Source organism: Chiloscyllium punctatum, chromosome 30 (genome assembly GCF_047496795.1).
Source record: "Chiloscyllium punctatum isolate Juve2018m chromosome 30, sChiPun1.3, whole genome shotgun sequence".
Taxonomy (NCBI): Eukaryota; Metazoa; Chordata; class Chondrichthyes; order Orectolobiformes; family Hemiscylliidae; genus Chiloscyllium; species Chiloscyllium punctatum.
Genome location: NC_092768.1, coordinates 42451343 through 42477173, shown reverse-complemented (window position 1 = coordinate 42477173; position 25831 = coordinate 42451343). Strand labels below are relative to the sequence as shown.

The following is a 25831-nucleotide window of genomic DNA, read 5'->3' as shown; positions in this document are numbered from 1 at the left end:
TAACTGTACCCACATCCACCACTTTCTGTTGGAGTTCATTCCACACATGAAACAGTCGCTGTTTAAAAGAGTTGCCCCTCATGTCTTCAATGTGTTCTCCATTTAGCCTGCTTCTCTCCAAGGAGAACAGTCCCAACCTTGCCAAACTATCCTTTTAACAAAATTTCCAGTCGCCTAGGCCTCAAACTCTCAAGTTTTCTTCTTAAACCCCTCTGTGTCATTCCTTCACTCTCTTCCTTCTGCCCTAAGATATTAAAACATACCTGTTGTCTAAGCTTTTGCTCTTGTGACCTAATATCTCCTGTGTGGCTCAGTGTCACACTGTGTTTTGTGATGCCAAAGTGAACATTGGGATGTTCCATTCCCTGGAAGGTGTTCTGTGTGTATATAAATAATTGTTAGGGCCACAAGATCCTATGAAATCGGAGTTGACCATTCAGCTGCTCGAGCCTGGTTCTCCATTAATAGGATCATGGCTGATCCGACATTCTGTACATCTTTCCCTCTAACTCTTGATTTGCTTACTGATCAAGAATCTATCTATCTCCGCCTTCAATATACAAGGATCTTGCTCCCACAGCTTTCTGTGACAAGTTGTTTAAAGACTCTCAACCCACTGAGACAAGAAATCCCACCTCTTCTCAGTCTTAAATTGCCCCCCCCCTTTATTCTGAGACTATGCTGCCTGGTTCGAGTCTGCCTCATGAGAGGAAACATCCTTTACCCTGCCAAGCCCCTTAAGAATCCTATCTGTTTCAAAGAGATCGCCTCCCGTTCTCGTAAACTCCAGTGAGTAGAGTCCCAACCTGTTGAGCCTTTCCTCATAAGACAGTCCCTCCATACCAGCGATCACCCTGGTGAACCTTGTCTGAACTGTACCCATGAAATAATGTCGTTCCTTAAATAGGTGGACCAAAACTATCCGCAGTATTCCACATGTGGTCTCACCGGCACCTTGCACAGTTGCATTAGGACTTCCCTACTGTTATCCTCCAACCCCTTCAAATAAGGGCCAACCTTCCACAACATTCCTGATTATCTGCTGTACCCGTATCCTCACATTTTGTGTTTCCTGCACAAATCCCTTTGTGTTGCAGCACTCCACAGCCCTTCTCCGTTTAAATAACACTCTGTTGTTGATGATCTGGAGCCATCTTTTACAAGTGTCCTGGACCTGCATTGTGTCGCATTCCTGACACAAACAACTTTTCTGGATATTTGAGCTTTGTTTTAGCAAGTAGAGATGTAGTTCGGGATGTGACTGATGTTTGACAAATGACAAATTGAATGAATGGGTGTCAAGCAGTATTATTCTGATTATGGACAGCAAATACAGGCATTCCCCATTTTTTTGAAAGTTTGCTTTGTGCACATTTGCTTCAACATTAGCCCCTGTTTTTGCTAACCGAAAGAAATCTGGAGGGATTTCGCTTTTACGAAGAAAGATGAAATTTTTCCCAAATAGATTAACGCTTCTTCGCTTTACGCCATTTCAGCTTATGAAAGATTTCACAGGAACGCTCCACTTTCAGATAGCGGGGGGAGACCTGTACCAGAATAAAAGTGAGTCACTGCGGATACTGCAAAAACCAGAACATGTTGGAGATATTCAACGGGTCTTTGAGCATCTGTTGCTTCAAATGTTAATTTGAAGTCCAACATGACTCTCCTTCAGAACTCTCCCACAGTGATATCAAACTTGAAACTTGCTTTCCCCTGGAAGCTGATGTATGTGATAGTCATAGAGGTGTACAGTATGGAAACAGACCCTTCGGTCCAACCTGTTCATGCCGACCAGATATCCCAACTTAATCTAGTCCCACCTGCCAGCACCCAGCCCATATCCCTCCAAACCTTTCCTATTCATATACCCACCCAAATGCCTTTTAAATGTTGCAATTGTACCAGCCTCCACCACTTCCTCTGACAGCTCATTCCATACACGTACCACCCTCTGCGTGAAAAGGTTGCCCCTTAGGTCCCTTTTATATCTTTCCCCTCTCACCCTAAACCTATGCCCTCTAGTTCTGGACTCCCTGACCCCAAGGAAAATACTTTGTCTTTTTACCCTATCCATGCCCCTCATAATTTTGTAAACCCCTATAAGGTCACCCCTCAACCTCTGACGCTCCAGGGAAAACAGCTTGTTCAGCCTCTCCCTATAGCTCAAATCCTCCAACCCTGGCAACATCCTTGTAAATCTTTTCTGAAACTTTTCAAGTTTCACAACATCTTTCCAATAGGAAGGAGACTAGAATTGCACACAATATTTCAACAGTGGCCTAAAGAATGTCCTGTACAGCCGCAACATGACCTACCAACTCCTGTGCTCAATACTCTGACCAGTAAAGGAAAGCATACCAAATGTCTTCTTCACGATCCTATCTACCTGTGACTCCACTTTCAACGAGCTATGAACCTGCACTCCAAGTTCTATTTATTCAGCAACACTCCCTAGGACCTTACCATTAAGTGTATAAGTCCTGCTAAGGTTTGCTTTCCCAAAATGCTGCACCTCACATTTATCTGAATTAAACTCCATCTGCCACTTCTCAGCCCATTGGCCCATCTGGTCCAGATCCTGTTGTAATCTGAGGTAACCTTCTTCACTGTCCACTTCACCTCCAATTTTAGTGTCATCTGCAAACTTATTAACTGTACCTCTTTTGCTCGCATCCAAATCATTTATGTAAATGACAAAAAGTAGAGGGCCCAGCACTCAGCCTTGTGGCACTTCACTGGTCACAGGCCTCCAGTCTGAAAAACAACCCTCCAGCACCACCCTCTGTCTTCTACCTTTGAACCAGTTCTGTTTCCAAATGGCTAGTTCTCCCTGTATTCCGTGAGATCTAACCTTGCTATTCAGCCTCCCATGGGGAACCTTGTCGAACGCCTTACTGAACTCCATACAGATGATGTCTACTGCTCTGCCCTCATCAATCCTCTTTGTTACGTCTTCAACAAACTCAATCAAGTTTGCGAAATATGATTTCTCACGCACAAAGTCATGTTGACTGTCCCGAATCAGTCCTTGCCTTTCCAAATACATGTACATCCTGTCCCTCAGGATTCCCTCCAATAACTTGCCCACCACTGATGTCAGGCTCACTGGTCTATAGTTCCCTGGCTAGTCCTTATCTCTTTTCTTAAACAGTGGCACCATATTAGCCAACCTCTATTCTTCTGGAACCTCACCTGTGACGAGCGATGATAAAAATATCTCAGTAAGAGGCCCAGCAATCACTTCTCTAGCTTCCCACAGAGTTCTAGGGGTACACCTGATCAGATCCTGGGGATTTATCCACTTTTATGCATTTCAAGACATCCAGCACTTCCTCCTCTGTAATATGGACATTTTGCAAAGTGTCACCATCTACTTCCCTTCATTCTATATCTTCCATATCCTTTTCCATAGTAAATATTGATGCAAAATACTCGTTTAGTATCTCCTCCATTTTCTGTGGCTCCACACAAAGGCCGACTTGCTAATCATTGAGGGGCCCTTTTCCCGCCCTTGTTCCCCTTTTGTCCTTCATGTATTTGTAAAAACCTTTTGGATGCTCCTTAATTCTATTTGCCAAAGCTATCTCATGTCCCCTTTTTGCCCTCCTGATTTCCCTCTTAAGTGTACTCCTATTTCCTTTATACTCTTCTTAAGGATTCACTTGATCTATCCTGTCTGTACCTGACATATGCTTGCTTCTTTTTCTTAACCAAACCCTCAATTTCTTTAATCATCCAGCATTCTCTATACCTACCAGCCTTCCCTTTCACCCTGATAGGAATATACTTTCTCTAGATTCTCGTTATCTCATTTCTGAAGGCTTCCCATTTTCCAGCCGTCCCTTTACCTGCGAACATCTGCCTCCAATCAGCTTTCGAAAGTTCTTGCCTAATACCGTCAAAATTGGCCTTTCTCCAGTTTAGAACTTCAACTTTTAGATCTGATCTATTCTTTACCATCATGACTTTAAATCGAATGGAATTATGATCGCTAGCCCCAAAGTGCTCTCCCACTGACACCTCAGTCACCCGCCCTGCCTTATTTCCCAAGAGTAGGTCAAGTTTTGCACCTTTTCTAGTAGGTACATCCACAGACTGAATCAGAACATTTTCTAGTACACACTTAACAAATTCCTCTCCATCTAAACCCTTAACACTATGGCAGTCCCAGTCCAGGTTTGGAAAGTTAAAATCCCCTACCATAACTACCCTATTATGCTTAGAGATAGCTGAGACTTCCTCACAAGTTTGTTTCTCAATTTCCCTCTGACTATTGGGGGGGGGTCTATATTACAATCCCAATAAGGCGATCATCCCTTTCTTATTTCTCAGTTCCACCCAAATACCTTCCCTGGATGTATTTCTGGGAATATCCTCCCTCAGCACAGCTGTAATGCTATCCCTTATCAAAAATGCCACTCCCCTTTCTATCCTTCCTGTAGCATTTGTATCCTGGAACATTAAGCTGCCAGTCCTGCCCATCCCTGAGCCATGTTACCGTAATTGCTATGATATCCCAGTCCCATGTTCCTAACGATGCCCTGAGTTCATCTGCCTTCCCTGTTAGGCCCCTTGCATTGAAATAAGTGCAGTTTAATTTATTAGTCCTACCTTGTCCCTGCCTGCCCTGACTGTTTGACTCACTTCTGTTCTCTACTGTACCAGTCTCAGATTGATCTCTTTCCTCACTATCTCCTGAGGTTTCCGCCCCCCCCACCTTACTAGTTTAAATCCTCCTGAGCAGCTCTAGCAAATCTCCTTGCCAGTATATTATGAAAACAAAAAAAAATCACTGGAAATCATAGCGGGTCAGGCAGCATCTTTAGAGTCATAGAGATGTACAACATGGAAACAGACCCTTCGATCCAACGCATCCATGACGACCAGATATCCCAACCCAGTCCACTCCCACCTGCCAGCACCCAGCCCATAAATCCAAACCTTTCCTATTCATAGACCCATCCAAATGCCTCTTAAATGTTGTATTTGTACCAGCCTCCACCACTTCGTCTGGCAGCTCATTCCATACACGTACCACCCTCTGCTTGAAAAAGTTGCCCCTTAGGTCTCTTTTATATCTTTCCCCTCTCACCCAAAACCTTGCAAAATGTCCAGATTACAGAGGAGGAAGTGCTGGATGCCTTGAAACGGGTAAAGGTGGATAAATCCCCAGGAACTGATCGGGTGTACCCGAGAACTCTGTGGGAAGCTAGAGAGGTGATTGCTGGGCCTCTTACTGAGATATTTGTATCATCGATAGTCACAGGTGAGGTGCAAACGTGGAGGTTGGCTAACGTGGTGCCACTGTTTAAGAAGTACGGTAAAGACAAGCCAGGAAACTATAGACCAGTGAGCCTTGCCTCAGTAGTTCTAGACTCTAGTTCTGGACTCCCCGACCCCAGGGAAAAGGCTTTGTCCATTTTTCCTATCCATGCCCCTCATAATTTTGTAGACCTTTTTAAGGTCATCCCTCAGCCTCTGACGCTCCAGGGAAAACAGCCCCAGCCTGTTCAGCCTCTCCCTATAGCTCAAATCCTCCAACCCTGGCAACATCCTTGTAAATCTTTTCTGAACCCTTTCAAGTTTCACAACATCTTTCTGATAGGAAGGAGACCAGAATTGCACGCAAAATTTCAACAGTGGCCTAACCAATGTCCTGTACAGCTGCAACATGACCGACCAACTCCTGTACTGAATACTCTGATCAATAAAACAAAGCATACCAAACGCCTTCTTCACTATCCTATCTACCTGCGATTCCACTTTCAAGGAGCTATGAACCTGCACTCCAAGGTCTCTTTGTTCAGCAACACTCCCTAGGACCTTACCATTAAGTTTATAAATCCTGCTAGGTTTTGCGTTCCCAAAATGCAGCACCTCGCATTTATCTGAATTAAACTCCATCTGCCACTTCTCAGCCCATTGGCCCATCTGGTCCAGATCCTGTTGTAATCTGAGGTAACCCTCTTCGCTGTCCACTACACCTCCAATTTTGGAGTCATCTGCAAACTTACAAACTGTACCTCTTATGCTCGCATCCAAATCAGTTATAAAAATGACCAAAAGTAGAGGACCCAGCACCGATCCTTGTGGCACTCCACTGGTCACAGGCCTCCAGTCTGAAAAACAACCCTCCACCACCACCCTCTGTCTTCTAACTTTGAGCTAGTTCTGTATCCAAATGGCTAGTTCTCCCTGTATTCCGTGAGATCGAACCTTGCTAATCAGTGTCCCATGTTGAACCTTGTCGAACGCCTTACTGAAGTCCACATTAGTCACATCTACTGCTCTGCCCTCATCAATCTTCTTTGTTACTTCTTCAAAAAACTCAATCAAGTTTGTGAGACCTGATTTCCCATTCACAAAGCCATGTTGACTAACCCGAATCAGTCCTTGCCTTTCCAAATACATGTACATCCTGTCCCTCAGGATTCCCTCCAACAACTTGCCCACTACTGAGGCAAGGCTCACTCATCTATAGTTCCCTGGCTTGTCTTTACCACACTTCTTAAACAGTGGCACCACGTTAGCCAACCTCCACGTGTGCACCTCACCTGTGACTATCGATGATACAAATATCTCAGTAAGAGGCCCAACAATCACTTGTCTAGCTTCCCACAGAGTTCTCGGGTACACCTGATCAGTTCCTGGGGATTTATCCACCTTTACCCGTTTCAAGACATCCAGCACTTCCTCCTCTGTAATCTGGACATTTTGCAAGATGTCACCATCTATTTCCCTACAGTCTATATCTTCCATATGCTTTTCCACAGTAAATACTGATACAAAATATTGATTTAGTATCTCCCCCATTTTCTGTGGCTCCACACAAAGGCCGCCTTGCTGATCTTTGAGGGGCCCTATTCTCTCCCTAGTTACTCTTTTGTCCTTAATATATTTGTAAAAACCCTTTGGATTCTCCTTAATTTTATTTGTCAAAGCTGCCTCATGTCCCCTTTTTGCCCTCCTGATTTCCCTCTTAAGTATACTCCCACTGCCTTTATACTCTTCTAAGGATTCACTCGAGCTATCCTGTCTGTACCTGACATATTCTTGCTTCTTTTTCTTAACCAAATCTTCAATTTATTTAGTCATCCAGCATTCCCTATATCTACCAGCCTTCCCTTTCACCCTGACAGGAATATACTTTCTCTGGATTCTTGTTATCTCATTTTTGAAGGCTTCCCATTTTCCAGCCGTCCCTTTACCTGCGAACATCTGCCTCCAATCAGCTTTCGAAAGTTCTTGCCTAATACCGTCAAAATTGGCCTTTCTCCAGTTTGGAACTTCAACTTTTATATCTGGTCTATTCTTTTTCATCACTATTTTAAAGTGCTCCCCCACTGAAATCTCAGTCACCTGCCCTGCCTTATTTCCCAAGAGTAGGTCAAGTTTTGCACATTCTCTAGTAGGTACATCCACATACTGAATCAGAAAATTGTCTTGTACACACTTAAGAAATTCCTCTCCATCTGAACCTTTAACACTATGGCAATCCCAATTGATGTTTGGAAAGTTAAAATCCCCTACCATAACCACCCTATTATTCTTACAGATAGCTGAGATCTCCTTACAAGTTGGTTTCTCAATTTCCCTCTGAAATTGGGGGGGGGTCTATAATACAATCCCAATAAGGTGATCATCCCTTTCTTATTTCTCAGTTCCACCCAAATAACTTCCCTGGATATATTTCTGGGAATATCCTCCCTCAGCACAGCTGTAATGCTATCCCTTATCAAAAATGCTACTCCACCTCCTCCCTTGCCTCCCTTCCTATCCTTCCTGTAGCATATGTATCCTGGAACATTAAGCTGCCAGTCCTGCCCATCCCGGAGCGATGTTTCTATAATTACTATGATATCCCAGTCCCATGTTCCGAACCATGCCCTGAGTTCATCAGCCTTCCCTGTTAGGCCCCTTGCATTGAAATAAATGCAGTTTAATTTATTAGTCCTACCTTGTCCCTGCCTGCCCTGACTGTTTGACTCACTTCTGTTCTCTACTGTACCAGTCTCAGATTGATCTCTTTCCTCATTATCTCCCAGGGTCCCGTCCCCCCCCCACCCCCCACCTTACTAGTTTAAATCCTCCTGAGCAGCTCTAGCAAATTTCCCTGCCGGTATATTAGTCCCCTTCCAATTTAGGTGCAATCCGTCCTTCTTGTACAGGTCGCTTCTCCCCCAAAAGAAATTCCAATGATCCAAAAATGTGAATCCTTCTCCCATACACCAGCTCCTCAGCCATGCATTCTCCTGCTCTGTCCTCCTATTCCTGCCCTCACTAGCTCGTCGCACTGGGAGTAATCCAGATATTACTACCCTTGAGGACCTCCTTTTTAAATTTCTGCCTAACTCTCTGTAATCTCCCTTCAGAATCTCAACCTTTTCCCTTCCAATGTCATTGGTTCCAATGTGGACAATGACCTCTTGCTGGACCCTCTCCCCCATGAGAACATTCTGCAACCTCTCTGAGACATCCTTGATCCTGGCACCAGGGAAACAACACTCCATTCTGTTTTTTTTTCTGCTGGCCACAGAAACGTCTACCTGTACCTCAAACTAGACAGTCCCCTAACACAATTGATCTCTTGGAAGCCAACGTACCCCTCGTTGCATTCGAGCTGGTCTCTACACCAGAAACTTAGCTGTTCGTGCTACATTCTCCTGAGAATCCATCGCCCCCTACATTTTCCAAACAGCATATCTGTTTGAAATGGGTATACCCACAAAAGACTCCTGCCCTAGGTGCCTACCTCTCTTACCTTTCCTGGAGTTAACCCATCTATGTGACTGTGTCTGAGACTCCACCGCCCCCTTCCGATAACTGCCAGCTATCACATACTGTTGCTGTTGCAAATTCCTCATCGCTTCTATCTGTCTCTCCAACCGATCCACTCGATCTGATAAGATTCGCATCCAACAGCATTTATGGCAGATATAATCCGCAGTAACCCTTAAACTTTCTTTAAACTCCTACATCTGACAAGAAGCAAAGGCCATTTTTGCTCCTTCCCAATCTACAGACCCAGAAAATAACACCATCTTATTCCTCTACAAAACATTGCACCAGGTTAAATTAATAGCTCTTTCTTATATTTTAAGTTTAATCAAGAGACTTATCTCCAAAAACATATAATCAAGAAAGAACCCACTGTACTCACGAATGCAGTCTTTCACTTGGACAGATTTAAAACAACAATTAACTTATCTGATTCTGTGCTGTGAACTTCGCCCAAACCGGTTCCTCCAAGATTAGTTGTGAAATTCACTGTTTGTTAATTTTCCCAGAAGCACTCCAATGTCCAGCAACACATGAATTCAAAAACAGCAAAGTCAGTAACTGTGCAGGTTTTTTCTCTCTCTCTCTCTCTCTCTCTCTCTCTCCTGCACTGTCCTCACCACGTGCTTCCTTTGTCTGTTCTTCTCCCTTTTAAAACTGACTTTTTTTTCCCAAAGTTCCAAAACAATGCAACAGTATATAAAACAGTAATTGCTGCTCCTGGAATTCGAGGAAATCACTTCCAGCACCTAAAATACCTCAATTAAAAAAAGGAGCAGCTCTTACAGCCAGAAATGTTTCCCGTCCACCATCTTGGATTACCTAGAATCCAAGCTAACATTTGGAGTCTAGCTGCCTCTTCACCAGCTCTGCTGGTTTCCTGGCTAATACCTATCCCTCCATCAGCATCTCAAAAAAGTCAGGTCATCTAATCGTTACCATGCTGTTAATTGTGGGATATGACAGTGCACAGATTCAGTGCCACATTTCGCATATTACAACGGTGCATTTGGTTCCATACTACGCACATGTTTGACTGTAAAATGTCTTGACCTTCTGAGAAGTCCCAAATAATGACAAGCTTATTCTGGTCTGTATACAATGCCAGGCAATGCCTGGAACAATTGGCCATTGCCTCCCTACGACTTGTTTGACTGCAAAGATCAATGCAGGTTATCAACAGTGAGAATGCTTTACTCGTTATTAACCATTGTGTTCTTTTTAATTGTACACAGGAATTCAAAGGATTAAGAAAGCGGTGAGTGTACATTACATGATTTACATATTCACCATTGGTGTATTTAATTTTAACTATTTTAGTTGATATTTCAAGCAAACATGTTGTTAATCCATTTTCTCAGACTCCAGGAAATGGGACAAAAAACGGAAGCGAGTGTGGTAAGCAAAGGCCTGGAATTGGGAATATTCAAGGGACCCCTGCAATATACTGTCTGGAAAGAAATGTTACAAATCCTCTCACCTGGTAAGTGACGTATGGGTTGGTTATAAATCTCTCTCTGGTAAAAATTGATAGATTTACTGTAATTATCTCTTTCTGGTAAATACAGATGGATTTATTGCAATCCTTTTACTTTCCCAGTCAAACCAATAGATAAACATCTTGTTCTGCTATCACACTAATTCATAATATGGTATGTGGAACTCCATACCAGTCATCACACTGGCACTTAGACCATATATACCAAAAGCAGGCAGATCATATCAAATGGCAGTCTGTTTGGCTGTTCACCAAACATGCAAGGTACTGAACAGACCCAATCAGCCCATTATTTCAAAACTCACAACACAGAGTCCAATTCTAGATGTGATTCTGCAATTGGGCAGAATTTTCTGGAATATCCTTAAAAATGGGGAATTATGCTGACAACCAATTTAGAATTGTCAGTCAGGCTCACAGTGGTGCTTTTGTGTTTACTGGAGGCAGTATAAATTAACGCACAGGGCTCTTTCCTTAACATGCAGAAAGAGATGTACCCACAGAGCGTCTGTTTCGACTCAACAAAATAGGGGATAGCCATTTGCCCATTCATTTCACGGGGCAATATCTTGACCAATCAGAGCCAACCTTCCTGGTTTAAAATTTATTGAAATCTGGCAGTTAACTGTCAATCGCCACTAACTGGTACATTCTCCATGGCAATGCCTCTACCAATTGCAGTCCAGTTATAAAGCAATCATCACTCTCCTCTCATGTAAGTGTGAGCTTGTCTTTTGAATTGGAATTCTTGTTAAATGTTCTGATGCATGCAAGTCAAATGTCAAGGGAATATCCAGCCTTCACATGAGAGGAACTACATTTCAAACTATATCTCACTGAAGGTGCCGATGAACAAATTACTGAAAGGAAGGGTTTGACACAACAGTAAATATGAGTTGAAGAAAATATCAATGTGAATGCAATAATTTGATCATTTTTGAAAATGACCAATTCATAAACATGACCATTAGAAAATGCCAAACCAGCAAAGCTAATCAATAAAATCTATTTTACTCTTTCACTTAAGAAGGAGGCAGAGAGGGAGAGAAACCTGTGCCTTTAATCTTGGTCAGCAAGGCGATTGGTGAGGACCCGAGCTGAGCAAAGGAATTAGTTTGAGACTATTTTTTGCATCCACATCTGATGTTATCATGGGACATGCACTCTGGGTGGAATTCATATGAAAGTGGGGATCAAAAACAAGCTGCCTTTTACCCTGGGTTTTTCTGTAATGGTGTCTGGACAAGAAGGAGGGTGTGTACATATCCGGTTCACTCCCAGTCTCAGGGTTCACTCACATTCACTCTCACACACATACAGAGCCTCTTATTCACTCACAGACTCATTCATAGAATCAGAGAGTCCCTGCATTGTGGAAGAGGGCCTTTTGGCCTATCAAGTCGGCACCAACTGTCTGAAGAGCATCCCTCCCAAACCCACTCCCCGAGCCCATCTCTGTAACCCTGCATATCCCGTGGCTAATCCACCTAGCCTGCACATACCAGCACACTATGGGCAATTTTGTATGATCAATCTGCCTAACCTGCACATCTTGGGACTGTGGGAAGAAACTGGAACATCCAGAGAGAGCCCACGCAGATGTAGGGAGAATGTGCAGACAGTTGCTCGAGGCTGGAATTGAGTCTGGTTCCCTGGTGCTGTGAGGCAGCAGCACTAACCACTATGCCACAATGCTGTCAGAAAACCACTCTCTGAGTCACTCTTTCTCTGAGGACACTGAAGCACAAGGGGTCTATACTATTTGAGCAAACTCAGAGGAGAAAAAACATAGTTTAAAACAAAAAGTAGTAGTGTAATTAGAAATGTACGTGCTGGTTGTACTATTCTGAGGTACTGGATTAGTGGTGCTGGAAGAGCACAGCAGTTCAGGCAGCATCCAACGAGCAGCGAAATCAACGTTTCGGGCAAAAGCCCTTCATTTATTCCTGATGAAGGGCTTTTGCCCGAAACGTTGATTTCGCTGCTCGTTGGATGCTGCCTGAACTGCTGTGCTCTTCCAGCACCACTAATCCAGTATTTGATTTTCAGCATCTGCAGTCATTGTTTTTACCCTATTCTGAGGTATACTAGTTGGACCAGTATGCTTCATTTGCAAATCTTATTGGGTTTTCCTTAAGAAGGGGTCGATCAATTCCATCTGCAGAAATAGAGAAATGGAATTAAAAAGTAAAAAAATTGCCTGTTTTGTGGAAGGAGAATCATTTTGTAACAAGAGGCTTATTAGTAACTGAACGAGAGGGGGAATGTGTCACATTGGGGAGCTGTGTGTTGTGTGCAGATGTTTTTCTAATAAAGAGAATTTGAGTCAAATTCTGAGTCAATGATGGCCCTCTGTAAAGTATTCAGTTCGTCCTATTTCCCCACTTTATCCATGTGTGCCTCCAAAATTTACTTCATTCAAACAACCAAACCAGTTTCCTTCCAAAGCCATGGATTGTTTCAGTTTGCACTGACCTTGTGAGTCACCAAGTTCAGGGCATTACCAATTGCTGCATTAGAAAGATGTTGCACCATGTATCCAAAACTTTAAATGTCCCTCTCGTGCTTGTACTATGAGCAGGTGGGAAGACTATTGTCCTTGCCCGCATTATCCAAACTGAGCATAATGTTGGAGGCTTGTATCACATCTGCCCACGAGTGCTTGTGCTGCATAGAGAACAGGTTTAGCTTCTCCACCCCAGCCTTGTAGCTGGAGCTATTCTGGGAAATCTCAGCTTGCCCCCTCTAAAGGACATCTTTTCTAAAGTGGGGTAACTTGGACCTGAGGCCTAATCAGAGCTTGACCAAGGTCCAGGAAAACACCCCCTGCTTTTGTACTTGTTTCTTCTGATGGCCAACATCTCCCAAGCTTTGTAGCCTCTGGTTCTCTCTCAGTGTGTCCTATTTAAGGCAGGGATGAAGAGACCGTGTGTCTTTGGAGACCTTTCCCTTGAAAGGCAGAGGAAGCAGCTCTTGAATCTTTTTAAGGTAGAGACAGATAGATTGTTGACGAACAAGGTGGGTTGGGCATGGGAGTAAGTGAGGACTGCAGATGCTGGAGACCAGAGCTGAAAATGTGTTGCTGGAAAAGCGCAGCAGGTCAGGCAGCATCCAAGGAACAGGAGAATCAATGTTTCGGGCATAAGCCCTTCTTCAGGCCATGGGAGTAGGCAGGAACATAGAGTTGTCAGATCAGCCTGACCTGACCTGACTGAATGGTGGAGCAGCCTAGAGGGGCTACATGGCCCTACTGCTGCTCCCAATGGTATCGTTACATGTCCTGCCAACAACAAAGAGCTGTACACATGCACTGCCAGGTTCCTCTGTTCCTGCACACCCTGTAGAACTGAATTTTAGTGTTTCTATTTGGAAGTGGGGAAGGAATGGAGAGCCACACTGGGAAGGGTTAGGAATGGGCTGTCGTGGAATATAAACCACCTTATGGACTAACATATAAACACCAAATGGGGGAGACAGTGACCTAGTGCTATCATCCCTGGACTGTTAACCAGACACCCAGATAACGTTCTGGGGAATGGCAGATGGTGGAATTTGAATTCAATGAAAAAATATTTGAGCTTATGAACCAAATGATGACCATGAAGCCAATTTTGATGATTGGTAAAAGCAACATTAGTTCATGAATGTCTCCTAGGGAAAGAAACTACCATTCTTACCTGGCTGAGATGTGACTCCACAGCCACAGTGATGGGTAATGAATGCTGGCGTACCCAGAGATATCCACGTCCCCCATGAATGAATAAAACATGTTCCTGTGTCCCTCCAGTGCTTGAGCCATGAGCTGATGAGGAGATTTCCTTTCCTTGTCCGTAATGTCTGAACCTGACATAATCTCAGACACTTGTAACAAATCTCCCCCTCTGTCTCAATGTTTATGTCAGTCCACGCTGTGTTTTTCTTTCACAGCCAAGAGAGTCACCATCACCGGAACTGCCCTCACAGTTCACTGGCGGTGGCCAGCAGGCTCAGAGTCAGTCCCCTGAACTGAGGAGATCTCCTGGTTATATTTTTCTTTTTTTTATCTTTCTTCTCCCCCACGATAGTGCTTATTTTTCCTCACATCACCCATGTTATGCAGGGACTCAGCAAAGATACCAATCGCAGAAATAATTGTATTCAATACTCTTTCATCAGGAAAAACTTCAATCTGGCTGGGAACCAGTGATAAGCAAAGCTCGAAAGGGGCAATGCTTATGTCAAGGATGTTAATAAACCGCATGAGGTTTTTTCCAGTTGTGACATGGTCGCCATTAGGTCAGCTTTTCGTCACATTTTTTTCTTCAAGTAAGATGTCAACATCTGCCCTTGGGGGGTTTGAACAGAATGTTAGCTTGAGATGCTGCATTACTAACTCAGTGACACTACCATTACACCACTGCTTCCAAAGGTAGGGACATTACCACTACACTGAAACTCAGGTAGCATTGGGATTTGAACTAACGCCCCCTGAGAGGTTGTAACCTAGCACCTCGGAACACTGGGCCACATTCCAGATATCTAACATCGGCACAAAGACATGGTTCAGATAAACACGCGGATTATTGCATTCCTGGCGTGAAGCCAACAGGCTTAACCAGTTTGGGGACCAAACCTCAGACCTTAGAGTCATGTAACTCACACAGTACCCGTCTGAGCTTCCTGCCCAACTCCATGAAGTGTTACACTCCACTACAGCCTACCCCCTCCCGCTGTGACCCTCTATTGATGTTTCCTCATTCACTTATCCAGCTTCCCCTGAAATGCACACACTCTCTACTCCAAACACTCCCTATGGCAGCAAGCTGCATGTTTTGTCCTCTCCTGTACGGTGGCTCAGTGGTTAGCACTGCAGTGTCGCAGCGCCAGGAACCTGGGTTCGATTCCAGCCTCGGTCGTCTGGGGTTTGCACATTCTCTCCGTCTCTGCGTGGGTTTGTTCTGGTTACCTCCCACAGCCCAGAGATGTGCGGGTTAGGGTGGATACGCCATGCGAAATTGTCCTATAGTGTTCAGGGATGTGCAGGTTAGGTGCATTAGTCAGGGGTAGAGGAATGGATTTGGGTCGGATACTCTTTGGAGGTTCGATGTGGATTTGTTGGACCAAAGGGCCTGTTTCCACACTGTAGGGATTCTATTCGAAAGATGTTTCTATTATAGAGTCATAGAGATGTACAGCATGGAAACTGACCCTTCGGTCCAACCCGTCCATGCCAACCAGGTATCCCAACCCAATCAAGTCCCACCTGCCAACTCCCGGCCCATATCCCTCCAAACCCTTCCTATTCATATACCCATCCAAATGCCTCTTAAATGTTGCAATTGTACCAGCCTCCACCACTTCCTCTGGCAGCTCATTCCATACACATACCATCCTCTGCGTGAAAATGAGCTTAGATTTAGAATAATTACAGTGTGGATACAGGCCCTTCGGCCCAACAAGTCCACACCGACCTGCCGAAGCGTAACCCACCCAGACCCATTCGCCTACATTTACCCCTTCACCTAACACTACGGGCAATTTAGCATGGCCAATTCACCTAACCTGCACATTTTTGGATTGTGGGAGGAAACTGGAGCACCCGGAGGAAACCCATGCAGACACGGGGAGAACATGCAAACTCCACACAGAGAGTCGCCTGAGGCGGGAATTGAACCCAGGTCTCGGGCACTGTGAAGCAGCAGTGCTAACCACTGTGCCACCGTGACGCCCACAATGTTGCTCCTTAGGTCTCTTTTATATCTTTCCCCTCTCACCCTAAACCTATGCCCTCTCGTTCTGGACTCCCCCACCCCAGGGAAAAGACTTTGCCTCTCTACCCTATCCATGCCCCCCCATAAATTTGTAAACCTCTATAAGATCACCCCTCAGCCTCCGATGCTCCAGTCCCAGCCTGTTCAGCCTCTCCCTATAGCTCAAATCCTCCAACCCTGACAACATCCTTGTAACTCTTTTCTGAACCCTTTCAAGTATCACAACATCTTTCTGATAGGAAGGAGACCAGAATTGCACGCAATATTCCAACAGTGGCCTAACCAATGTCCTGTACAGCCCCAACATGACCTCCCAACTCCTATACTCAATACTCTGACTAATAAAGGAAAGCATGCCAAATGCCTTCTTCATTATCCTATCTACCTGCGACTCCACTTTCAAGGAGCTACAAACCTGCACTCCAAGGTCTCTTTGTTCAGCAACACTCCCTAGGACATTACCATTTAGTGTATAAGTCCTGCTAAGATTTGTTTTCCAAAAATGCAGCACCTCGCATTTAGCTGAATTAAACTCCATCTGCCACTTCTCAGCCCATTGGCCCATCTGGTCCAGATCCTGTTGTAATCTGAGGTAACCCTCTTTGCTGTCCACTACACCTCCAATTTTGGTGTCATCTGCAAACTCACAAACTGTACCTCTTATGCTCGCATCCAAATCATTTATAAATATGATGAAAAGTAGAGGGCCCAGCACCGATCCTTGTGGCACTCCACTGGTCACAGGCCTCCAGTCTGAAAAATAACCCTCCACCACCACCCTCTGTCTTCTACCTTTAAGCCAGTTCTGGCTAGTTCCCCCGTGTATTCCATGAAATCTAAACTTGCCAACAAGTTGATTTCCCTAACTGGATTTTAAATAATCCCTACAGTGTGGAAACAGGCCCTTTGGCCCAATAAGTCCACACTGACACTCAGGAGAGTATCCCACCCAAACCCATTGTCCATTCCCCTATATTTACCCTGACTAATGTACCTAACCTACACATTCCTGAACACTATGGGGCATTTTAGCATGGCCAGTTCACTGAACCCGCACATGTTTAGCCTGTGGAAAGAAACCAGAGCACCCGGTAGAAACCCACACAGACTCGGGAAGAATGTGCAAACGCCACACAGACAGTTGCCCGAGGTGGGAATTGAACCCGGGTCCCTGGCGCTGTGAGGTAGCAGCGCTGATCACTGAGCCACCCTGTCACCACAACAGTTGACAGCTCTTCTCTTGATGGTGTCTGGTTTTGATTGTTCCTGTGTCGCGCGTTTCTAACCTTCTTGTTATTCTCACAAAGTGCCGGCGCCGCTCACCCTGGATCCCAGCACAGCGCAGGCCAGGCTCCTGCTGTCCGAGGACCTGACCGCGGTCCACGCTGGCGATGAGAGGAGAAACCTACCGAACAACAGGGAGAGGTTCGAGCCCTGCACCTGCGTGCTGAGCAGCCAGGGCTTCAGCTCCGGCCGGCACTACTGGGAGGTGGAGGTGACCAACAAGACCGACTGGGACTTGGGCTTGGCCCGGGAGAATGCCCAAAGGAAGGGCCAGATCACACTGATGCCCTCGGTTGGCTATTGGACCATATGTCAGAGGCGAGAGCACATCTACGGGGCGCTGACTGCTCCCTCCACCCTCCTCAAACTGGGCGCCAAGCCCAAGAAGGTAGGGGTCTACCTGGATTACGAGGGAGGGCAAATCTCCTTTTACGATGCCGACAGCATGACCCACCTCTACACTTTCACCGACACCTTCAACGGCAAACTATTCCCCTTCTTCAACCCCTGGTTAAACGCCAGGAACTCCGAGCCCCTCAAACTGTGCCACGTGAAACTGTAACGGGTTTGGGGGAAGGGGGAAGGGGGAACGGGGCACACCTCGCCAGAGCTCAAACGTTGGTTCGGGAAACGTGATGCACAAACCTCCCGGGAAATCCAGCAGGTCAAGGCCTCAGCCAGTTGGGAGTCTCCGGAATTTGCCAGTCGATCCACTGCCTCCTGGTGTCTGCCTCAGCCTCTCCATTATTTGTCAGCACTTGCTAGTTATCCATATTAACCACCCACACCCCTCCCCCCGGTCCCCTCACCCTGACAAGCAGTTTAAACCTTGTGCCCATCTCATGGATTCATCTTTCTTAATGCCATGCCAGTCTGCAGACTGAGTCACCCTGGAGTTTTCTAAAGTTGAAACCTTGTCATTCGAAAATGTATTCTGCATCTTCTTTCCCTTACTCTCAGTCCAGTACATCCTTCCCTCTGTTTCTCTTTCTGGACCCGATATTGATCCTAAATGACACTGCGTTCTTCACCACATGTTCCTCCATTGTCTTCACCTTTTACTCTCAGGATGGTCAGTCCTGCTGTTCCCTGTGCTCCCACTTCCTCACCTGAGGTGATGTCATCAACGCACTTGTCCAGCAAGGTCGGACCTGCAAGGAATTTGACGACATGCAGAGCAAAGCAGCCTGCTTGATTGGCAGCCCATTGAGAAACATTTCCTCCCTCCCGCAATCAATGTTCAGTCGCAGCAGTGTGTACCATCTACAAGCTGCACTGCAGAAGTTCACCAAGGCTCCTTAGACAGCTACTTCTAAACTCACGCAGGAGAAGGGCAGTAGATACCTGGGAACCTGCAAGTGCCCCTCCCACCTTCCTGACTTGGAATACATCGCCGTGCCTTTACTGTCAGTGGGTCAGAATCCTGGAACTGGCTCCCACATGGTAGGGTGGGTGTAACTACAGCAGTTCAAGGAGGCAGCTTACCCCCGCTTTCTCAGAGGTAACTGGGAGTGGACAATAAATGTTGGCCTGGCCTGTGACATCCATGTCCCATGGATAAAATAAAAAAACAAGAACAAATTGGACTCAATCTGAAGGCCGTAGGAAACTGTAACTGACCATGCCATGAGATGAATTTTACACCTCACCCATGCTGGGCGTGTTTTTGATGGGGTAAGGGTCATATTAAATACAAGGGCTGGTCAGCTCACCACCATCCCACTCACTTGTAAGTGCTGTCACTCACTCTGGTGGGAGAAGGGAAGGAGTTCCCAAATCCATAAGACCATAAGACATAGGAGTGGAAGTAAGGCCATTTAGCCCATTGAGTCCACTCCGCCATTCAATCATGGCTGCTGGGCACTTCAACTCCACTTACCCGCATTCTCCCCGTAGCCCTTAATTCCCCGAGACAAGAATCTATCAATCTCTGCCTTGAAGACATTTAGCGTCCCGGCCTCCACTGCACTCTGCGGCAATGAATTCCACAGGCCCACCACTCTCTGGCTGAAGAAATGTCTCCGCATTTCTGTTCACTGCCTGCTCACCATTTCTGACTAACTAATGAATGGGCCATTAAGCTGCTCCTGTTGCTGAGTAATCAACCCATTTTTAAGGGTACATGACACAGAAAGATGCAGGAGAGCCAGAATAGGGATTTCAAATTCTCACAGTAATTAAGAACACAGGACTGTTATGTTTCATTCAGTCACTTCCTTTATCTGTTGCCCATTTAATTCAGAGTCCTTTACTTCAATGTAAACATGTACGAATTGACTGTTTTACGCACTGTGTTCGAAGGTCAGTGACTAATCCTGTTCTGTAAAGTGCCTGGAGATATTTGCTTCTTTATTAAAGGTACGGTTGAAAAGCTAATTGGGGTTGTTGTTTTTACTCGATCTTCTCCTTTGGTCAACCACAAGGCGTATGTGATTCAGGTAAAACAACACCATCCTGTTTGTCACACAAGCCATACTGACCATTACCCAGCAGCAAAGATGCCAATTCGGAAGCACACACCTCCTTCTGGAATGTGCCTACGCAGAAGAAGTCTGGAGAGGAATACAGTGGTGTTTGTCGAGGTTCGTCCCGAGCAGCGCCGTGACGCGGGACTCCGTGCTCTACGGCCTGTTCCCCGGGACGCACACCGAGATGAACATCAACTGCGCCTGGAGGATCATCAACTCGGTGAAGGACGCTCTCTGGACGTTCCGAAACCTGTTGATCTTCCAGCTGAAGGAGTTGACCCCGACTGAGTGTTGCAGACTGGCACATTCCAAGGTCCAGGACTACGTGTTGAGGGATGCGCTGAAGCTTGGGGCAGCTGCCGCCAAGGCACGGTGGGGAAAGACCACTGTGTAACATCTGCCTGCCTAAACACAGGGGTCTGACGCAGTAAGGGGGCTCCACAGACACCCCAACTAAACATGTAATGGTACAGATCTGTATATATGAATGATTACTCTGTCTCTGTATACCAAGAAATAGAATGTTTATGTATGTCTGGCATGACCAATTGTACAGATCATCAAAATATTTATGAATAAAGTATATTTTTGAGATAAAAAGGGATAATTCTTCAGGCCCTGGAGTGGGGATGTGCTGGGAGATTATTTCCGTTCAATGGACAGTCTCACAGTAAAGGAGTGTCCATTTCGGATGGGGAGAGGACAATGTTCTCTCACTCAGAGGGGGGTGTGTCTTTGGAATTCCCTGCCCCTGAGGGTCTGTGGATGTTCAGTCATTGAGTAGATTCAGGACCAAGTAATTGGATCTGAATTAAATGGATAGGAATGGGGAAGGTGGGGTGGAGGGAGCAGATCAGCCAGGTTCTTATTGAATGAGCAAAGAGCATGAAGGGCCGAATGTACTCCCAGCTGTCCGAGTTCTGTCTGTACAGGGATGGAGAGACACTGCTGGGAATGGAATTGCTCTCAGTTGGTGACCATTGGGATGGTTTCAGCGATGGGAATTTGGAAGATGAACGAACCGTGCTGCTGTGTGTGCGTCTGTCTGTGTATATATGTCTGTGGGTGTGTAACTGTGTATATGCATGTGTCTGTGTGTGTGTCTGTGTATATGTGTGTGTCTCTCTGTGTGTCTGTGTGTGTGTGTATGTGACTGTGTATATGTGTGTGTGCGAGTGTGTCTGTGTGTGTGTGATAGTGTGTGTATGTGTGTTTGTGTGTATGTGTGTGTGTGACAGTATGTGCGTGTGTGTATGTGTCTGTGTGCGAGTGTGTGTGTGTGAGACTGTGTCTATGTGTCTGTGTGTGTGAGACTGTGTGTATGTGTGTGTGTGTCTATCTATGTGTGCGAGTGTGTGTCTATCTGTGTGTGTCTGTGTCTGTGTGTGTGTGTGGGTGAGGTACTGACCGTCCCCCGTTCTTTTTCAGGTCGGAGGGTGTGGCTAAAGTGGAGCTTTTCCTGTTCTTCACCACCCTGCTGCAGAAGTTCCACTTCCAGGCCCCACCAGGGGTGACAGACCTGGACACCAGCCCGAGAATCGGCTTAGTGTCCAACCCGAACCCCCACCGGGTTTGTGCTGTGTCTCGCTGATGGGACCCAGTGACAGGCCCAGTCGGTCTTTCACTGCTGGGTTTATAAAGGTGGGAGCTGCAGCACAAAGTGTGAGGCAGCACCAGAAGCGGATTACCCTGTCTTTATGTGACGTGGCACACAATCATTTACTCTTCGTACAAATCTATATCGTCCCACCTTCACTTCTGTAACGATAATGTTTCCAGGGAATCAACTGAGAATGTTCTCCCATTACAAAAGGAGGCAGACATTTCATTGAGAGTTTGAATTCTGTTTGCAGATTAACTCAGACCCCATTCCAAATCGGATTCATTTTGAGAGAATCCTTGCTTTTTGGAGCATTATGTTCATTGAGGTATTTGAACTGATGCATTGCAATGACTGACTGGTTAAACCATGTTCCCTACTCTTGCAATAATTCCCATTTCTCTCTGGTTTGTTTGTTTGGCAGGTTCCACACAGCCTAGTCAGACTGGTCGGTCTAGTTCCATAGAAACCTAACTGTGTGAAAACTGTCAGGGTAATGTGAATGTGCAATGCAAAGACCTAATACTGGCACTCTAACTCAAGTTATGCAAAATATTATTTATTGTTAGAAAATATAACTCAAAGTGCAGAAGTAAGTGGCATGCTCTTAGATGTCCTAATTACTTATTAATCTCCGGTGCAGCTCATTGCTGACTGACTGTTGCAGTTTGTAGAGATCAAGTTTAGATTTGCTCAGATTAAACACAATGTTGGTGAAAGGTGTGATCACTTCTTTTCATCCCTGCTGTCCTTAAGAACTGTCCTGAAGGAATGAAAGGAATTAAGTTTGACTTGCACGGGGCACAGAATGTGTGATGGAGATATGTTGGCATATTTTAATTATGTGTTTTTAAAGGAACTGTTTGAGAAAACAATGACTGAAGAGTTGCAGCTAATCTGGAGCTGGGGGTGGGCGGGGGGGGAAGGGGTGGGTACAGACGCAGCCTTTGCTGGCTACAAGAAGTTGACTGGTCTATGGATGAGTGACCAATAGCCGATGACAGCGTATCAGAGAGTTGTCCATTTATGAATAAAACTCGTACGAGGTTCTTGTGAAATTGATACACACTGGTTTATTTCACGCTATCGTGGGAAGAGAAATTGACCACACGTATACAGAATGGGTACTCTGTACAGATGAGCCTCAGCTCTGTTCCCTGAAGTACAGGCATATTCCGTTCTTTATAGGGTCACAGAGACTGATGTTAATTACAGGACAATACGATTCTGATTACAGTTGATAGGTTTGACATTGTTGAATCAACGCTGCATGTCCAGCAGTATCTGTCAGGTAAACATTGCCCACAGGAGGTGAGCTAATCTAAAGGCATTGAGACAGTAAGGGGTCACATCCTGTACACAATAGTTCCATAGGACAGTGGCCATCCATATGGAATACCCTGGTGCCATTTAGTCTGTGGGAACATTGTGTCAGCTGGACTCCTGGTGAGACAGAGAGAGCCTTTGTGGATTCTGGAGGTGCAGTGCCATTCTGAAGTCGAGAATCCCATTAGCTGGTTGTTTAGATAACATGTTCCTCCAATTAGGTAATGGCTCAGTATTGGCTCTTTTACTGTTAGTTCCTGAGTGTAGCTAATTTAAGGTACCAGTGGCATTGTGGGTAGGCCCTCTTTCGCTAGAGCCAAACATGTTTTCTGTAAGGAAGTGGTCAGTAGGCAAAATGGTATTCCCTTCTCCCACACAGAGACTGTTCTGCCTGGCAACAACTGAGTGATTGGTTCTCAGGTCTCGGGAAAGCCTGAAGCTGGGAACAAATTTCAAAGAGAAAGAGGGGGGGTACAGTACTTCCTCAGCTCAGGAACAGTCTCTCTGTTCACTGCAGTCAAAGCAACTGATGAAAAGCAGTTTGAGTATCATGGGGATCAACGGTTATAGGGAGAAAATGGGAGAATGGCGTTGCGAACCTGATCAGACATGGCTGAATGGTGGAGCAGACTTGATGGGCTGAATGGCCTAATTTCTGCTCCATGTCTTATGGTCTTATCTTTCCTGCAGCAATAGTTGTAAGTTGTGGCTTGTAACTGATAAATCAGAGACATTTTTAATGTGATACCAGCCATCTGTTGCTTCTGCAGGTATTCAGAGTAAGGAGCACTGCAACGTGCTGGCCAGCAGAAGGACTTATACACTTAAAGGTAAGGTCCTAGGGAGTGTTGCTGAACAAAGACCTTGGAGTGCAGGTTCGTAGCCTTTTGAAAGTGAAGTCACAGGTAGATAGAATAGTGAAGAAGGCGTTTGGTATGCTTTCTTTTATTGGTCAGAGTATTGAGTACAGGAGCTGGGAGGTCATGTTGCGGCTGTACAGGACATTGGTTAGGCCACTGTTGGAATATTGCGTGCAATTCTGGTCTCCTTCCTATTGGAAAGATGTTGTGAAACTTGAAAGGGTTCAGAAAAGATTTACAAGGATGTTGCCAGGGTTGGAGGTTTTGAGCTGTAGGGAGAGGTTGAATAGGCTGTTTTCCCTGGAGCGTCAGAGGTTGAGGGGTGACCTTGTAAATGTTTACAAAATCAAGATGGGCATGGGTAGGGTAAATAGACAAAGTCTTTTCCCTGGGGTAGGGGAGTCCAGAACTAGAGGGCATAGGTTTAGGGTGAGAGGGGAAAGATATAAAAGAGACTTAAGGGATAACTTTTTCACACAGAGGGTGGTACGTGTATGGAATGAGCTGCCAGAGGAAGTGGTGGAGGCTGGTACAATTGCAACATGTAAGAGGCATTTGGATGGGTATATGAATAGGAATGGTATGGAGGGATATGGGCTGGGTGCTGGAAGGTGGGACTAGATTGGGTTGGGATATCTGGTCTGCATGGACCAAAGGGTCTGTTTCCATGCTGTACATCTCTATGACTCTATGAGATCATTTCGACAACAGAATCTGGGAATGAATACTATTGAACTGTCTTTCCAGTCTTTCTTATGATCATAATCTGTTTTGCCCTGTTATTTGTCTGTGGGTTTATGTGTGTGACAGGGGAGTTTCGAAGGGGATTAGAAGTTGGTAATTATATGCCAGTGGTTTCTAACCGATTACTTGAAGTTAAAAATTGCACAATACCAGGTTATAGTCCAAAAGGCTTATTTGGAAGTAAACTAGCGTTTTCAGATAACCAGGTGTTGGACTATAACCAGGTGTTGTGTGGTTTTTAACTTGGTCCACCCCAGTCCAACACGGCTCCTCCACATCAAGGTTACCTGAAGTTCGAGACTAATTTCTTGGAATAAATATTGATTCTGGTTCAATGCAGAAACCTGGTGTGTGATTTCTATCAGAAATTCGGGGAAACTGGGGAATACTTCTTGAAATTGTTAATGTTCCTAATGACACTGGGAACAATGAGGCTTGACTAACAGCTACCTCAGTGATTTATAACAAGATGTAATGTGTAAAAGGTCATCGAGTCTCGGAGATGTACAGCATGGAAACAGACCCTTCAGTCTAACTCCTCCATGCTGACCACATATCCTAAATTAATCAACTCTCTTTTGTCAGCATTTGACCTATATCCCCCTGAACCTTTTCAAGTTTCACAACGTCCTTCCTACAGCAGGGAGACCAGAACTGAACGCAATATTCCAAAAGCGACCAAACCAATGTCCTGTACAACTACAACATGACCTCCAATTCCTACACTGAAGTGAACTGTTAATCTGCGACAGCCCATTTTGCTCTCTGTAATAATTGAGGAGTCACAGCTGAAAAGGAAAATTGTTTCTTGTTGGACACCAAAACAGAGCCACGACTTGTTTTGTATATGGGCTAGTCCCAGCCTGGGGCAGACAGTTCTGCAGACCCATCCCTGAGTCTGCTTTGTAAAGGGCTCAGTTGATGCATTCCAACTATATCACCCAATGCCTCTCACTGCCCAGAGTGTGGGGCCTGGACTGGTGGCTGGTCGCTTGCTGTTTTGAGCCAGAGCATGGAGATGGGCAGGTTTGTACTTTTTCTCTGTTGCACAGGCTCATGTGTACAACACTGAGAGGTCACATGATAGAGAATTCATCGTGCCTTTTTGAACATCTATGTATCCCTGGGTCTGTCACTTAAACAGATCTCTGCTTGCAACTTGCAGCGTCCCCAAGAATGAGGCTGATCAGGATTAATCTTTTGCATTGAGAGAAGAGATAGAATCCACACAAGTGTGGAAACAGGCCATTCGGCCCAACAGATCCACACCAACCTTCCAAAGGGCATCCCACCCACACCCTGTCCTCCTCATGGCCAATGCACCTAGCCTGCACGTGGGCCATTCCACCCTAACCTGCACATCCCAGGACACTATGGGGCAAATTACAGTGGCCAATCCACCTAACCTGCACATCCTTGGATGGTGGGAGGAAACCGGAGCACACGCAGACACAGGGAGAATGTGCAAACTCAACACAGACAGTTGCTTACGGATGGGATTGAACCAGGGCCACTAGCAC

General features: G+C 45.5%; 1 protein-coding gene across 2 annotated transcripts in view; it reads left to right on the top strand.

Annotated features, from left to right (window-relative positions):
• LOC140455446 (zinc-binding protein A33-like) overlaps nt 1-19689 on the top strand; it is a 34518-nt gene extending 14829 nt beyond the window's left edge. For both annotated transcript variants that reach the window (XM_072550321.1, XM_072550320.1), the window contains 3 exons: nt 10017-10039; nt 10143-10264; nt 17337-19689. In XM_072550321.1, the coding sequence (XP_072406422.1) occupies nt 10017-10039; nt 10143-10264; nt 17337-17875 (684 nt within the window). In that variant the 3' untranslated portion in view covers nt 17876-19689. The remainder of the gene's footprint in view (nt 1-10016; nt 10040-10142; nt 10265-17336) is intronic.
• Nucleotides 19690-25831: the final 6142 nt, after the last annotated feature.